This window comes from Sorghum bicolor, chromosome 6, assembly GCF_000003195.3.
Source record: "Sorghum bicolor cultivar BTx623 chromosome 6, Sorghum_bicolor_NCBIv3, whole genome shotgun sequence".
Lineage (NCBI taxonomy): Eukaryota > Viridiplantae > Streptophyta > Magnoliopsida > Poales > Poaceae > Sorghum > Sorghum bicolor.
Genome location: NC_012875.2, coordinates 47,976,437 through 47,993,958, shown reverse-complemented (window position 1 = coordinate 47,993,958; position 17,522 = coordinate 47,976,437). Strand labels below are relative to the sequence as shown.

Here is a 17,522-nt window from a genome sequence, read left to right as displayed (position 1 = left end):
TGTGACCGAAAAAAATACTATTAAATGACTGGTAGATTCGGCAGATAAACTCATGCGAATAAGCTTTGCTACAAACTAGGTTTTCCATACATAAATAAGTTTGGACAAAAATTTTAAAGTTCACACATACACAACGTTTTAAACTCATGGCACAACATCATACATAAACAGTGTTAGGATATTCATATTGAGATCACAGGCTAAACTTCTTGTGGCCATTGCAGGGCTGTCAAGGGCTATTGTTTTACTTCTTGTGGCCATTGCAGGGCTGTCAAGGGCTATTGTTTTACTTCTTGTGGCCATTCCTGGACTATCAAATGGCACAAATATCAATCTTTGCACCTCCCCTATCAACACCTTTGCTGTTTGGTCTTCATATTCTTTTTTGGCATTGCCTTCACTACCTTTTTGGCATTGACCTTCGCAGGAAACTCAACGGGAAATGGTTAGGGCTGATTTTAACCACTTCTAGACCTTCAATTTTATTTTTTTAGAAACACCTACAAATATGTATGTTTTTTTAAATCCCTACAAATATGTATTATCAAAGATTATCCCGTGCGAAATGCAGGATACTTTGAGCTGATCGGAAGTTGGCCCAAATTCAAACACGTCTCATCCATACTGGGCTGGTCGTCTGGCCCAAGCTAGACGCCTGGACCTTCACCCGTAACCACACAGCCCATGGATCAGCCGAACCAAGAATAGCCCACGGCGACCAATTTCTTCTTCCCGACAAAAAAAAAAATCTCCTCGGCCATATCCGTCGATCAATCACCAAGCAGAGCAATCTCAGAGAATTCGGACATCACACGAGCACACGCTGCAGAAGCAGAACCCAATCGAGAGTCACCGCACGCTTTGCTCCGCCGTCTCCTCCTCCGCGGAGTAATTCCGTCGTGCGCGCTCTCGCACCGCCCTCGTCCTTTGTCCGATCGAATGCCGTAACGCCGCGGAAGGGCGCGCGCGGCGATGCTTGCCATGGCTTCGCTCTGCCCCTTGTCCGCCGCGCCCACTGTCCCGCGCGCTCGCCGTGCCGCAAGCTTCAGGAGCCCCGCTCCCTGGACCGGCCTCGCCGCGACCGCGAGCAATGCCAGTCCCTGCGGCTGTGGGCTTCTGCCCGCTGGAGGCTACGCGAGGCTGCGGTCGCGTTTGAGGAGCCCCGTGCGCGCCAAGATCGACGAGGCCGGCAAGGACACGGGCGCCGGTCTGGGTTTCCCCCCGCCCCGCCGCCGGAAGCTGCGCCTGCGCCTGCGGCCGCGGCTGCGCCTCCTGTGGTGGCGGCTCCGGCGGCTGTCGCCGCGGGAGCTCGCGGCCGACGCCGGGGCAGCGCTGCGGCGCGCCGTCCGACGCGTGCCCCCCGCGGCCGCCGCGCCGGTCGTCCTGGCGCTGCTCCTCGCCGTCGCGCGGCTCGCGCTGCCCAAGAACGTGGCCCGGGAGGTGGCCTACTCGGACCTCGTCGCGGGGCTCCGCGAGGGCGCCGTGGCCGCCGTCGCGTTCGAGGAGGACTCGCGCCGTATCTACTTCAGCAAGAAAGATGGGGACGACGGCGGCTCCGACACGAGCGAGGCCGGTGAGAGCGCTGCTGTGGCGGCGCCGAAGTGGCCGTACTACGCGCGGAGGGTGTCGCACGATGAGGGCTTCCTGCTCGGGCTAATGCGGGAGGGCGGGGTGGACTACCGATCGGCGCCGCGGCCTGCTGGGAGGCTGCTCGTCGACATGCTGAGCACGCTGCTCACGCTCTGGGTCTCGCTGGTGCCCATGATGTGGTTCATACAGCGGCAGATGTCTGGTGGTGGCAGTGCTGACAAGCGACGCAAACCGAGGAAGCAGATGGTGGGCTTTGACGATGTTCAGGGTGTAGATGAAGCGAAGGAGGAGCTTGTTGAGGTAGGTGTGGTTTTCGCATTGCTTACTCATTGAATGTTCTTTGTGATGCTTGATGAATGTGGGAAGACAAAAACGATTAGGCAAGAGACATTTCATCTTAAATGAAAGGCATTTAGACATAGGTTTCAATAGGAACAGAGATGGTATATGCACATTTGATATAGCAGTTTAGAAAGTGTGAATCAATCATACTGTATTGCCGTGGGCTTTCTTTCGTTTTTTCTTTTCACAATTACTAGGAATGTATCTAATGACGCTCACCTTTACCATTTAGTCATGTGCGTACACCACAATTCACAGCAGAACTATGATCCATTTATAATTGAAAACGGAAATGTCAAGTTTTGATGTTGCCTTCACTCGCTCTTGTGTTCTGCATTAATCAGATAGCATATGACTAACTTCAACAATGTCTGTTTCACATTTGTTAAACTCCTATAAGAGCCTAATTTGTCCATTATGACACAAATTTGAAGGCTTCATGCACCATTTGGATCAGTGAGCACTTTGAAGTAATTTTTGTCACATCAGAAGAAGAAGCAAAACTTTGTAATACGAATGTTACAATAGGATGTTTTAAGTTTTATTGAGGGGAATGAAGCCTGTTTGCCCCGTAGTTTCTTACTTTTACGATGTGCTGCTTGTAGTAAATCATGCCTTTGTACTATTTTGGTTACATATTCATTAATGAAAATTGTAGATGCTGGAAGCACTCTGAAAATGAACAGAAATGTGATTGCTCCTGGAAGTCTGGGACTGCAGTACAGATATAAACTGTTGGATGATTAATACGAACTTCTATCCTGCATTTATATTGGCCTAAAAAAAATATCCTTTAGTGACTATGTGTTGAATGCTGTTTTTTTTTCAGTAACTAGGAATTACGTGTTTGCGTTGGTCTGAAGTTATTTCTTTTTCCATTGGAAGAATTAGTTTTGTATTAGTGTTTACTCAATCTGGATGATGATCATTAACAACCTTAGTAAAACATGGCAATTTTTCAATGTAGATAGTGAGCTGTCTGCATGGTTCACTAAACTACAAGAAGCTTGGAGCAAAATTGCCCAGGGGTGTTCTGCTTGTTGGCCCTCCTGGAACTGGGAAGACTCTGTTAGCAAGGGCAGTTGCAGGAGAGGCTGGAATTCCATTTTTCTCTGTTTCTGCTAGTGAGTTTGTTGAAGTTTTCGTTGGACGAGGTGCAGCCCGAGTCAGGGATTTGTTCAAGGAGGCCAAAGAAGCTGCCCCGTCAATCATTTTTATTGATGAACTTGATGCTGTGGGTGGAAGTCGAGGTAGAAGTTTTAATGATGAGAGGGACCAAACTCTAAACCAGGTGTGGTTTTTGGCACTCTGATGATCTTTCATATCCTGTGTCTGATGATATCACTAAAAGGATATTTTCTTGATTTTCTCTATGATGAATAGCTGCTTACTGAAATGGATGGTTTTGACTCGGACATGAAAGTTATTGTCATGGCTGCTACTAACAGGCCAAAAGCACTGGATGCTGCTCTTTGTCGACCTGGCCGCTTCTCCAGAAAGGTTGTTGTTGGTAGGCCTGATGTGGAGGGCCGTAAAAAGATTCTGGCTGTTCATCTAAGGGATATTCCTTTGGAAGAGAATCCCGAAATAATTAGTGATCTGGTTGCTAGAGTAACTCCAGGATTGGTCGGTGCAGATCTAGCAAACATTGTTAATGAGGCTGCTCTATTAGCTGCACGAAGAGGTAAGTAGATCACTTATCTAAGGTACTGAAAGGTACATTACATATCATTTGTTTCTCATGCATCAGATATTTGTTGATACCAATGAAATTATTTCTAGATTCAGTGCTGCTTTGAATTACATGGTTTAAAACTTAACAATTTTTTTGTCCATGTTTGAAACCTGTTACTGGCATATTTTCCTACTATGCTAATGGAAATTATTACTGGAGTAGTCATAATTCCACGTACTGTTTCGTGTTCTACTTTTGTACTTCAAAATGTGGATTGGTTAATCTCTAATGAATGGGTTTTAAGGCAATTGTAGAATATATATTAATATGGAACTTATTGGTGCTGATCTTCCAGGTCGGAATACTGTGTCCCGGGAGGATATTATGGATGCAATTGAGAGGGAGAAATACGGGGTCAACGGGAGACAAGAAACTGATGATTCTGAAAGGCAAGGCCTCACCAAGTTATTTCCATGGTTACCTAAATCTGGAAATAAACCATCAAGCCCTGATGATTTCCGAGGACTGATGGGTTATCATACATTAAGCTAACTTAGCAGCTCTTGCAAGGTATGTTCAAATTTGAGCACAGCCTCACTTGTTTCTATCCTTCAGAATAACACTGCCTCATATTCTTGATGTTCATGAAAATGTTCCTTCCAAACTCATTTAATTGGATTTACTTGATCAGTTGGATGAACACTATTCCCTCTTTAAAAGTACTCCCTCCATTCCAAATTGTAAGTCATTTTGGCCTTTTTAGATACATAGCTTTTGCAATGTACCCAGATATACACTATGTCTAGATATACAGTAAAAATTATGTATGTAGAAAGCCAAAACGACTTACAATTTGGAATGGTGTACTTAAAAGATGTCGGTGGTGTTACTTAACAGCATTACTTTGGAGAAAAAATGCATTTGAGAAATTGGTGTAAACTGTACTAATATTCTGCTTTACAAAATGTACATATAGTCTGAATTTTTACTTACCTTGCCTGGTATGACTATGCCATTTGTTCAGATTTTCCCTGTGTTTGATGCTGATTATCCAAACCTAGCTAGAGCTCTGTTGCTTGCTAGTGAGGAGCTTATATTTTGGGGTTTGGTAGGGACACGAGGTATGGTATCAATTATGTAGAAAGGTATTGTAGGGCAAATACACCGCACACCCAAAGGGGGGGGTGGCCTCTCATTATATAGCCTGAACGGCTTGGGGTACAAGCCAGCCTGACGGCTGGTTACAAGCCTGGACGGCTTTACAAGTCGTGTACAACACGTACTCTATGAGTTAGCTATACATATCTAATATATATCTATGTATATCTCTAATACCAGCCCTTAGTCATAGCGGGAGAATCTCGGACGCAAAGACTAGACCTAAAATCAGTAAACAACTGTACAGGCAAGCCTTTGGTCATGATGTCCGCAAACTGGTGCGACGAGGGAACATGGAGCACTCGGACCTGACCCAGAGCAACCTTGTCACGGACAAAGTGGATGTCAATCTCAATATGCTTCGTGCGCCGATGATGAACAGGATTCCCAGTCATGTATACTGCACTGACATTGTCACAGTAAACAATCGTCGCCGAAGGTAGCGGAGTGTGTAGCTCCTGGAGTAGCTGACGAAGCCAACATGTTTCTGCAACAGCGTGTGCTACAGCCCTGTATTCTGCCTCAGCGCTGGAGTGAGAGACGGTGGTCTGCCGCTTAGAGGACCAAGACACCAAGTTATCACCAAGATAGACACAGTATCCAGAAGTCGAACGGCGAGAATCCGGACAACCAGCCCAGTCAGCATCCGAATAAGCAGTGAGGCTATCAATCGGTCCAGCACTGATAGAAAGACCAGCAGACTGTGTCCCCTTGACATAACGAAGAATCCTCTTAAGGAATGCAAGATGAGGTTCCCGTGGATCATGCATAAATAGACAGACTTGCTGAACAGCATATGCAAGGTCAGGACGAGTCAGTGTCAAATACTGGAGAGCACCAGCGAGGCTGCGATATTGTGTCAGATCAGCAACAGGAGAGCTGTCTGTGGCAGAAAGCTTCATACGGGCATCAACAGGAGTAGCTGTGGGATGGCATTCAGACATTCCAGCACGCTGCAGAAGATCAGCTGCATACTGCCTTTGAGACAGAAAGAGACCGCTGGCAGATCTAGTAACAGAAATCCCAAGAAAATGATGAAGTTCTCCTAAATCCGTCATAGCAAACTCAGAATGAAGTCGCTCCATGATACGACGAAGAAGAGCGGGCGATGAGGCAGTCAGAACGATGTCATCAACATACAGTAACAAGTAAGCAGTGTTGGAGCCATCTTTGTACACAAACAGCGATGAATCAGATACTGAAGTGACAAAACCCAGAGTCTGAATGAAGGATGCAAAACGCTGGTGCCAAGCTCGAGGTGCTTGCTTGAGGCCATATAGAGATTTCTGAAGGAGACAAACACGATCTGGGGCAGTAGGATCAACAAAACCAGGGGGCTGCTGACAGTAAACAGTTTCTTTGAGATGACCATGAAGAAACACGTTCTTAACATCCAGTTGATGAATAGGCCAAGAACGAGATGCTGCAATACTGAGAACAACCCGAATCGTGGCAGGTTTCACAACTGGACTGAAAGTTTCGTCGTAGTCAATGCCATACCTCTGAGAAAAGCCACGGACAACCCAACGAGCTTTGTGTCGAGCAAGAGATCCATCTGAGTGGTGTTTATGCTTGAAAATCCACTTGCCTGAGACGATGTTGGCACCGGGTGGTCGAGGAACTAGACGCCAAGTGCTATTATCAATCAGAGCTTTGTATTCGTCAACCATCGCTGCTCGCCAGTTCGGATCAGCAAGAGCACTGCGATAATTTGCAGGAAGTGGTGAAGCGATCGTGGCTGAGAAACCCAAGCGCTGAACTGGCGGAGGAAGAGTCCCAGTCTGCTGGCGAGTGACTGGGCGCGAGATGACAGGTTCTAGAGGTGAGACTGGTGCAGAAACTTCAGCAGAGGAAGACCTGGTCGGCTCTGGAGCTGCATCCGAAGCATTGGAGGGCAATGGAGCAGGACGGCGCCGGCTGTAAACCTGCGTGATCGGCGGTCGAGCGCCGAGAACTCCAGCTGGTCCTCCAGCTGGGCGCAGGAGATGTCCGGCAGCAGCAGGGGGCTGCCGCTGAGCAGCAGCAGCCGTGGAAGCACCGGGGGTCGGGAGCACTGGACCGAGCCAAAGAATAGCCGAATCCTGCTCCAGACTGTCATCGTGCACCACGCGTGGAGAAGGATGGCTGGCGGGCACCAGGGGTGCTGGTGGAGGCGCCGGTAGTCGATCCTGCAACAGAAAATCAAGCGACTCCGTAGGCGGTTTTGCAGCCGCAAACGGAAAATAAGACTCATCAAAGACTACATGCCGAGAAATGATCACTTTGCGAGTGGAGAGATCGAGGCATCGGTAACCCTTCTGGGAAGAGGGATAGCCGATGAAGACACATGCAGAGGAGCGAGGGGCGAGCTTATGAGGTGTCGTGGCACTGAGATTGGGGTAGCAAAGACAGCCAAAAACTCGAAGAGAGGAGAAATCTGGCATCTTGTGATAAAGTAGATGATGAGGAATATCATTAAGGATGGAGGAGGATGGGCGCCGGTTTAGCAGATAAACTGCAGTGGCCAGAGCCTCAGCCCAATACTGTGGTGGCATAGCAGCGTGCAGCAAAAGGGTGCGAGCAATATTGTTAAGGGTGCGCAACATCCGTTCAGCTTTGCCGTTTTGGGCTGACGTGTAGGGGCAAGAGGTTCGAAGTAGGATACCGCGACTACTAAGGAAGGTAGAGGTGGTGTTATTAATGAACTCTGTGCCGTTATCTGCCTGAAAGCACTTGACTGACAAATTGAACTGGGTGTGAGCATAGGAAACAAAATTGACAAGCTGAGTGTGCACGTCTGATTTATGCCGAAGAGGAAACGACCAGCAATAATGACTGTAATCATCCACAAGCACAAGATAGTATTTGAAACCAGACACACTAAGAACTGGAGAAGTCCACACATCACAGTGAACAAGAGCAAAGGGAATAGACGAACGTGATGAAGAACTAGTAAACGGCAACCGAGCATGTTTACCAAGTTGACAGGCATGGCAAACAGCGCGATCTAAATTATTACATGAAATAGCTGAAATTTTATTGAGACGAGCTAGGGCAGCGGGTGCAGGATGACCGAGACGAGAGTGCCACAAGGATGATGGAACAACAACATGACAGGTGGCAGCTGGTGGACTGGATGATGAAAGGGTGTAGAGGTCCCCTCCATTATTGCAGCGTAGAATCACGTTCCCGGTCTGGAGATCCTTGACACAAAAACCATAGGCGTCAAACTCAATAGAGCAGTTATTGTCACGAGTAAATTGACGAACTGAAAGGAGGTTGCGAACAAGATGTGGAGCAACAAGAACATTATTGAGTTTGAAGAGATGATCAGCTATAGGAATAATAGAAGTGCCACGACTAGAGACTGGAATAGATGCCCCATTGCCGACTGTTATGAAGGACGGCGAGTGAGGGAGACGGGAAAGAAGTATACCGTCGCTGGCGGCCATGTGAGAGGTCGCGCCAGTGTCGAGGACCCAGGGACTTGGTCCTGCGCCGCCTTGGAGTGCCATCTGGTTCAGCGAAGCGATGAGGGCACTCTGATCCCAGCCGCCTGTCATGGAAGGGGGGGCGAACGCCGTGTGCGCCTGCGGCAGAGGCGCAAGGGGGGGACGCCACTGTGGCTGATGTTGCCACTGCGGCTGCTGCGAGGGCATACCAGCCCATGGGTTCATGCAGAACCAAGGACCGGCTGGAGGGACGCCGGGACGCCCGCCTGACGAAGTCTGAGACGGGGCGGACTGCTGCTGGAAGCGGCCACCACCGCCGTTACCCTTGCCTTTGCCCTTGCCCTTACCCTTGCCACCACCACCGTTACTGCCACCACGGTTGGGCTGGGCAGGGGTGGAGCGACAGGAAGGGGATGAACAGGGGCTGGGCACAGGGACGGAGGTGTCAACTGCAGTAAGGGCAGTGTCGGAGGAGACCTTGGCGTCAGAGGCGAGGCGAATTTCCTTGAGCCGGAGGGTATTGTGCGCTGAGGTGAAGGACGGAAGCACCGCCGAGTTGGCGATGATGTCCGCAGAATTTGCGAATCGCGGGTTGAGACAACGAAGCAAATTCAGCACAAGCTGAGGCTCGGAGACGGCTTGGCCAACGTCGCGGAGGGCGTCGGCAGTCTGCTTCATCTTCTGGGCGTAAGCGTCGATGGTGAGATCTCCCTGCACCATGGTGTGGAACTCCTGGCCCAGGACAACCGCGCGGGTGGCCTGGTTTGCCTGGAACAGAGCCGTAATGGCGACGTAGAGAGCACGTGCCGTCTGATCTGGCTCCATGGCGAGGTCAAGAACGCTATCGTCGACGCAGCCATATATCCAGCTCCGGACGCAGGCGTAGGGTAGCGACCAATTGCGATCAGTGGGCCGGGGTGGGATGGAGCCGTCGATTTGACCTAGCAGGCCAAACTTGCCGCACATGGCAGTGAAGAAGGCGGACCACTTGGTGAAGTTTGGCAGCTTGAGGTCGAGGATGAGCGGGACGTGAGACTTCACGTTGATGGTGGCGTAGGAGAAGATCGCTGGTGCAGGAGCATCCCCCAAGGCCGGCATGGAAGGGGAGCCGGCCATACTGGAGGTGGAGGACGCACTGGATGAATCAGAGCTCATGGCGACGGATGGTGCGGTGGCGAACAGGTGCAGATGCAGCCTGAACGGGCAGGGAGGGCGCGCCGGGCGAGGTCGGCGGCACCGTGGAGGAGAGGGCAGCGGAAGACAGGAACCCTAACCCTAAACTGTCCCGGACGCAGATACCATGTAGAAAGGTATTGTAGGGCAAATACACCGCACACCCAAAGGGGGGGGGTGGCCTCTCATTATATAGCCTGAACGGCTTGGGGTACAAGCCAGCCTGACGGCTGGTTACAAGCCTGGACGGCTTTACAAGTCGTGTACAACACGTACTCTATGAGTTAGCTATACATATCTAATATATATCTATGTATATCTCTAATAAATTACCTCCTTGCCCTAGGGCCGAATGGGAGTTAATTTTGGGCCAAGGTCGCCTGCTTTGTGTGATAAGGGTCTGTCTGTTTAATTTGAACACATTGGTGTGAGTGGGTGTCTTGTATGGGTACCTTCCCCCATTTTTTCTTATTAATACAATGATGAGCAGTTCTCCTGCGTGTTCGAGAAAAAAAGGTTTTCCCTAATTCCTTTCGTTGGATCAACAGAGCTTCTATATATTTCACCACCTTTCCCCATCAGCTTCAGAGATCAGCGTGTTGGTCACCTGATTGGCACATGAAATCACCTAAAAATATGTAGCATGGAAGCCTAAGCACATGTAAGATCAAGAACTCAATATCTATCATGCACCTTTGAAAGGAAAAGAATGTAGCAGGCAAACTCAATGAAGTCTGAAACCAGGATGTTTTTTTTCCTCGAAAACGCAGGAGAGCTACGCTTCACACATTCCAGGTCTAACCAGATCCCGACCAGTTTTGGGTCCACACTGTGTAGGTTTGGGACTAGCTACCTAGATGATGGGGTACTGAAAAATATCACCCACATTCCCCCCAAAAAACTACAGTGGAGGCTATTGATTGTTAGAACAACCCGATGACACATCCACTTTTTCATCATGTCTTGATTTTCTTATCCTTGGATGTGCCATGTTGCTATGTTATCCCTTACAAGATGTTACCTTTTTAATTCTTAAGTTTTAGGGCGATTACATCATTTGAATCGGTTGCGTGCCTTTTTGTACATGCTTCCTTTTTCTACCTGCGATTTCAGTATGCCATACAGCTTATAGAAATCGATGACCTTTGTCTGCCTGAAGTCTTATTTGACTTTTGCTTGTGTTGTGCAGAACTGAGAAAGAATATAAACTGAAACTAAATCTGGGAAACTGTTTCCTGTAGTTTTATGTATATCAGCAAATATACATCTTGTATGTACGAAGGATGTTGCAAATTGCAGTCAGTGGCTATTGGTACTTTCAGAAGAAAGCTGTTACAAGCTACATGAGGACAGTTTGTGAATACAGAATTCCAGGATTTTTCCTAGGGCCTGTTTGGATATCAAGGGGGCTAATCAGTTTCATGCTTTGTATTTTTGTTAGAAACATCGCCAAGTTTCGTCACATAGCCTACAGTGTTGATAGAATAGGCTAAATAGCTAGCAAGCTAGTGGCGCTCCTGCTGCTGTACACAGAACAGTCATTCATCTGATTCTTCCCAAGTCTGGAAGTTTTGCGAGTTGGATGTGCAAGTTTACAAATGCAATGTCAAGTGCACATGGGAACTGAATTTGCAGCGATGTGCAAGAAATACACGGCATCATATTTGACAGTTCACACTGAGCAACAATTAATTTCTTTCCTGTTAATTTACACTATCTCTATCCTGTATATTCATTGAATTACTATCAAGAACAAACTCCAACTCTAGCAGTTTGAGATGTGAAATCACTCAATCTGTCAACATGTATGCACTCCCTCTGGTTAAAAATATATGCACTGCCCATGGTTGAAAGTACTTGTCACATTTAACTCTGCAGTCTTTGATGCACATCTTTGACCACTAGTATCTTCTAGCTTGTCTTGTTCACTTGAACTTATTAGCTGTACCGTTTTAGTGAAATAACAGTGTTTTTTTTCTCAAAACAAATCAGCATCTGCATCATTCATTTTTCCAGCTAGTCCTTCAAGTTTGAGTTTTGCAAGTATTGTTCAATACAAATCTACATGTGTATCTTACTTGTTTCTGAACTAAATAATGTAGTCTTTCAGCTTTAATAAAATTATATCTAAACGGTATGTTTTTTTTCACCAGAGAGACCCTATAAATTAAATAATTTCTTCGATGCACATGTTTTTAAAAATCAAATCATGGTACTAATCTTTACTCTGCTCATTTATGTGCCATTTTCTCTGGAGTCTGCTTGTTCGTTGGCCCTTCAATAGTGATATTTCGGCCATAGGGACCCTCTTGCATGACTGAATGGATTCCTTAGCTTGACAGTTAGTCGGAGATCGACGCGACCTGATTGACCTCGAAAAGCGCCTTCTGCTGTCAGAGAAACGCATATCCTGCGGGATGTCGACATGACCTTAATAATTGGGAAGCCATGCAAGGGCTGCAGAATCAGGACATGTACCCCTGGCAAAAAGGAAGCTTCTCCTGCTCTTCCTCAGCAAGGAAAAGGGGATGAAAGGTGGCAGAACTTTGGCATAGCAGATTCTGAATGTCATGAACAGGAATCAACTATGTTAACTTTTTCTGGGCTCTGTGTGCTTGCTGCTGAGACCATGTTCTTGAGGATCAAATCACAAGCTCAGAAGAGGAAAAAAATTGGGAACTGATTTGTAGCTTTCACTCTTTTATTCCCAGTGCATGCATCTATCTATGACTGCTAGATGAAGCTTACTTATCCTTCAAGACAGAATTCAATGTGCTGCAATTTGGTATGACACTATTCTGCAGTAGTTTTCAGATATGATGTAGATCAATAGATGACACATGACCACCAAGATTGCTTGAAGCAATCGCCTGCAAATTGTGAGCTACTGTCAAAGAGTCATCTGGCAACAGTTGGTGAACTATATAAATGTTGTGACTTGTACGCTTCCTGTTAATATATTTGAATAACTAGTACTCCATCCATTCCAAATTATAAGTCCTAGTGTAATTATAAATACATAACTTTGCTATAGATCTAGATATACATTATGTAAGACTTATTTATGTAGAAAAGTCCAAACGAATTATAATTTGGAACAAAAGGGAGTGGCGGGTACCTTCGGTCTGTGACCAAGATTTGGGAATTGTTGGAGGAATATTGTTCAGAGGCTTATGCAAAATACGTGTACAAATGACAGCTACTCGTCATACATATAGGGAGGGCCAATTGAGGACAGATGTAAAGGTAAACCCTTAGCCGTATTCTGCTACGAAATTGGGAATGCAGGATGCTATATGATGATATGACATTGACATGATGCTGACACCAGAGATAAGCACACCTGCATTTTTTTTTTGCAGTTTTCTCATGGATTCAGAAAAAAAAAACAGCTGGGCAGAACCTAGAGATGACCATACAACATTGTTATGGCACAATGCTGAAGGTGAAGGCCTTTGGTTGTTGGCACTGATTGGAAGCCCAGATGCCAACTTATTACTAGAACCAAGTGTTTAACAACTCAAGTTATTATTTTTCAAGACAGATAAAAGTTACATGCTGTCACGAGGAGTTATAGGCAAACAATTTTTTTCCCATATATAATTGGATCTATATATCCCCCAGAGCCAAAGGGGGAAGAGATGAGATCGATGATAAGGAACAAGAGGATTAAGGAAGAAGACAAGTGAGATGACGGAGAATATTGTAAGAGACAAGAAGCGAAAGCAAGAACAAAGCGGTGCACACTGATGAGTGACTTTCAGCTGCGAAAGACCTAGAGCTCTGAGCCGAATACTTTACTCGTAGGCTTCTGGTTGAGTTGCTTTCCCGACAAAAAGCTCATTCCCACTCGTCCCCTGTATAACGCCATTTCAGATGCTTTTACAATGACCGTCGATCACCTACGTCCTGCATGACACTGCCGATTGCTTTGGTAATTAACTAAAAATTAAGTTCATGCATGAACTAACAACACTTTACTTGCGTTTAGTAAAAGCATCTATGACTTTTGTCTTTTTCATTTTTTTTTTCATACTGCCTTTGCATATATGGTAATTAGCTCATGGCGTATATTTTATTTTTGCAAGCTGTTATACTTTTTCAACTGGGGTGTATATACTCCCTCAGGTCACAAATATTTCATCCTTTTGAATTGCAACATGTTTAACTCTGAACATCAATATCCCTTTTGAAAATTCAAATCAACTTCAATTTTTGAAAAAAAAATAGTATGGTTCAGTTTCCCTTCATCAATAGTAGTTCAAGAAATTATAATTGCATATGTTCTATACTATTCCCTTCATTCCAAATTACAATCGCTTTAGCTTTTCTAATTAAGTATATAGTTTTTACTATGTACCTAGATATATGCTATATATATCTACATACATAGCAAAAGCTATGTGCCTAAAAAAGCTAAAATGACTTATAATTTGGACCAGATAAAGTATTAACAAATGTCAAACTAGTTTCTGCAGGTGACTGACGCGTTGTCATAAACGACAGTTAGATGACTTAGGGCACTCACAATGCAGACTCTTCATAGATTCTAAAGTTATTTATTACCTCGAACAATGTGGACTTAGAGTCTAAATAAGACTTGAAGTCTTATTTTTTCTACCTCTTTCTTCAATAAATATGCTGCCACATCAGTAAAATACCATAAATAATATATAATTAATTGTTTTGGACTCTGTGATAGAGTCTTGCATTGTGAGTGCCCTGCATCCAACAGAATTAAACGTAATTAAATTCAGTATATATACACGTAATTAAATTCTTACTGCCGTAACAAGACGTTGTCATGAATGCTCACTCTTCAATTCAGCGTACATGTAAATTCAATATCTATATTTATTTGTGTGCATCATAATAGAAAATGTAATGTTATATATTTGTGAATAAGGCATGAAACATTCATTGTCCACCTCTCTTCCCTTGACCACTCATATGTATGGTTCCAGAAGTTTGAGTAGGTATCTTCATATCCTTTCAAAAAAAAAAGAAGGTATCTTCATATATCCACTGCGGAAGAAGAAATGCCTCTCCGTACGTTCACATGCACATATGTATTGTCCGAGAAATGATAGACAAATTAAAAATTCGTACTAGTAATAAGATTTTTTTGCAGGTGCCAGCAGTGATTTTAATATCTTTTACTAATACGACACATCCAGTTATGCAGAAAAGATTGGTATCATGATGCATAGTGTGACAGCTTCTGAAAATTTTAAATATAAATGAGAAATGCATGATGTATATAGACAATGTTGAGAGCATTGTCTTGATTCATAAGAAAGTATGTTGCTATTGGTAAAATTACACGCATGGATGACTATATAAGTGTTGTTTGCACACGGTATATCCTTGTATACATTTTGTAATTTTTTTCTTTGTGAATAACAATATAGACACATACACTCATATATGTACGGACACTCACCCTACCGCTATGAGCACCTCTAAAAGATAGAGACTGAGTCGGTTGATCATGAGAGTAATGAAGTCAATACAGTCGTTTCAGTTATCGATAAAAATGTCACTCTGAGCACTCGTGTATAGGTTTCACCACAAGCAACCAACTAAGTTACGCTCAGTTCATATACATTTCTTGTATTTGGCTTACCAGAAGCAATTAATATTTGAAAATTATAAAACACATAACTTCATAATACATCGATTATTACTGAGAGAGAGATCAGTTCAAATAATAGCACCCATATATTACATACCACCATCATCAACTTATTGTTCACCCAATCATACATGCATGCATGCACAGATCTCTTACACACACCCCTATATGGCTACATTACATTATTCCTGTTCAGTCGATCACCGAGAGCATCGATCTATATATGACTAAGTACACACGTAGGTGACTACCATATATGTATATATATGCTGAGATATGCTCGAAGAAGATCAGCCGTCGATCTATATATAGCTATAGCTAATTCTTGTAGTAGTAGACGACGATGGTGGTCGACCTCGACGACGACGTCGAAGTTATATATTAACGCCAGCACGCATGCATAGATATGCGGCAGCAGCAGCCGCAGCATCAGCATCGTCTAGCTAGCTAGACGACGAGGCGGCGCCTCTGGTGGAAGGTGGCGATGAAGTCGGCGGCCTTCTGGTCGACGTCGCGCTCGCCGACCCACCACCCGTTGTCCTCGTCGCTGGACCGCACCTTGCGCAGCCTCGCCGGCGGGACCTCCGGCCAGCTTTCGATCGCCTCGTCCTCGTCGACGGTGTAACGCCTCGACTTGCGTGAGAAGCTGAAGATGCAGAAGAACGACCTCCGTCCTCCCATATACTACTAGCCCCTGCAGCTAGCCTAGCTCTCCTCTTCTTCCTCTTCCTCTTCTACCTCGAGCTCGAGTACTCAGAAGCTAGCTCTGCTTGTAGTTTAGAGAGAGAAAGAGACGGAGATATTAGCAGATAGCTACGCGCTGTGCCTACTACTAGCGCCCTAGCTATAGGCTAGGCAGTGGTTGGAGCGTTGCTGTCTAGCTTGTTGGGAAGCTGAGAAGAGGCCGGACCTCAATTTATAGTAGAGTGTGGTCGTGGCCGGATCGGAAGAGGGGGCCTGTATGTGTGCATGGAATGCGAGAGCTAGCTAGCTCAATGCATGGAGCGGATTAGGGTTCATCTCGATCCGGTCTAGCTAGCTAGCTAGCTTAGCTAGGCCAGCAGAAGCAAAGGCGCCTGATCGAGGAAATCGAGCATGGACGGCCTGGATCGTATGGTCTGGTAAAGGGACGAGATCCAACGGTGGGGATTGCTGCTTGAAACGATAAGATGCTAAAGTGCCCCTGTGGATGTTCTGTAGCGCATGATAAGCCATCTTTATTATTGAACGAAAAAGCAAAGCGAGGTTTCGTTGCCGAGCCTCAGCTTTGCATTATACTGAGGACGTACGGATTTGAGAGAGCTAGCTAGCGCGGTGGTCACCTGGTGCTCAAGTTTTAATTACCTCGTCATTTGCCTCCCCTGCAATACTCTAGCTAGCAGACTAGAATAATATAGCTATATATATATGTTTAGCCTCTCTTAGACAGATTAAGGAGAATGTCTTTTATGAATATGACCTTCATCAAACTATGTCCCTGAATGTTTGTTTGGTCGATCTCCATATATATGTCAAGTATTGCCTGCCTTGCATGTCTCCACATACGTATATACGCTGGTTATATGGAAATAAATGAATGTGCATGCGTGCTGCCATTTGCCCATTATTTCCGCAGCATATATAGTATTGTCCAGTTGCATAGCCAAAATCCCATATATATATTTTAGAACAGAAGTCGTAGGCTCGTAGCTAATGCCTATTCTGCACAGTTCCTCTCTTGCTTTTTTGTGTCTTTGGGATTGCGGCGGTAAATCCTCGGATTACTTGCGGGTCCTTGTATTGTTTTTGACAGTGTTTGTCTACTCCTTTTAATGAAATACGTGCTAAAGTATATTCGCAAAAAAAATTGTATATGCTCCCTATACCCTGAAATATGTATTGTATTTTGAGTTGTCCTACGTCAGACTAATCTAAGTTAATTGACCAAGTTCTTAGAAAGAGTGGATAATATTTACGATGTCAAATGACCATTATTAGATACCTTATAAAATGTATTTTTTATAGTTTACCTATTTCAGGTTGTAGATGTTAATATTTTTCTACATAAATTTAGTAAAATTTAAGGTAGTTTGACTCGGGATAAGCTCATTATATTTCAAGAAAAAGAGAGTATGAAGAGGTGAGTTAAAAAAAGAGCTAGGCTTAGGCTGGTAGGTCATAAGAAAAAAACATAGTCGCTTTGCTTATGCTATATATGATCAACACCTTTGTTTTCTCCTTTAGTTTTGGTGTGACTCCTATTTTTTGTTCTCGATGGAATATGAGATCCATGTAGAGAAGGATGATGAGTATTCACACAAGTGCCCTCTTGGAGGTATTTTGGAGTTATCACTGTATTCAAGAAATTTCAAGCCACTATGCTATATCATTTCATCTCAATTCTTCTAGTGTAACACCACTCCACGAGAAGTTTTGTGATTGTTTCTGGTCCACACACTTAGCGGTAGATCTAGGAAAACAAGTTAGGAGGGAATTCTCCCATTATCTTTACCTCTAGCCCCCTTTTCTAAGCTTTCAT

The 17,522-nt window shown here is 45.0% G+C and overlaps 3 protein-coding genes across 6 annotated transcripts; 1 reads left to right on the top strand and 2 right to left on the bottom strand.

Moving 5' to 3' along the window:
- On the top strand, positions 781 to 11,232 carry LOC110436353 (probable inactive ATP-dependent zinc metalloprotease FTSHI 3, chloroplastic). 4 transcript variants are annotated; one of them, XR_002454240.1, is made up of 6 exons: positions 781 to 1,890; positions 2,900 to 3,223; positions 3,316 to 3,616; positions 3,963 to 4,177; positions 4,299 to 4,347; positions 10,559 to 11,232. XR_002454240.1 is itself a non-coding variant. In XM_021463247.1 (5 exons), the coding sequence occupies exons 1-4, from the start codon at positions 973 to 975 to the stop codon at positions 4,157 to 4,159; spliced, it is 1,740 nt and encodes a 579-aa protein (XP_021318922.1). In that variant the 5' UTR covers positions 781 to 972; the 3' UTR covers positions 4,160 to 4,177; positions 10,611 to 11,232. The 4 variants fall into 4 exon arrangements, 3 of the variants coding, with proteins under 3 accessions (XP_021318922.1, XP_021318921.1, XP_021318923.1); XM_021463247.1 differs by lacking the exon at positions 4,299 to 4,347 and having other exon boundaries at positions 10,611 to 11,232; XM_021463246.1 differs by lacking the exon at positions 4,299 to 4,347.
- On the bottom strand, positions 6,582 to 9,294 carry LOC110436488. Its single transcript, XM_021463605.1, has 2 exons — positions 7,832 to 9,294; positions 6,582 to 6,933 (listed from the first exon to the last, which is right to left on the bottom strand). The coding sequence occupies exons 1-2, from the start codon at positions 9,292 to 9,294 to the stop codon at positions 6,582 to 6,584; spliced, it is 1,815 nt and encodes a 604-aa protein (XP_021319280.1).
- LOC8057498 lies at positions 15,031 to 15,888 on the bottom strand. Its single transcript, XM_021463833.1, has one exon. The coding sequence runs from the start codon at positions 15,683 to 15,685 to the stop codon at positions 15,452 to 15,454; it is 234 nt and encodes a 77-aa protein (XP_021319508.1). The 5' UTR covers positions 15,686 to 15,888; the 3' UTR covers positions 15,031 to 15,451.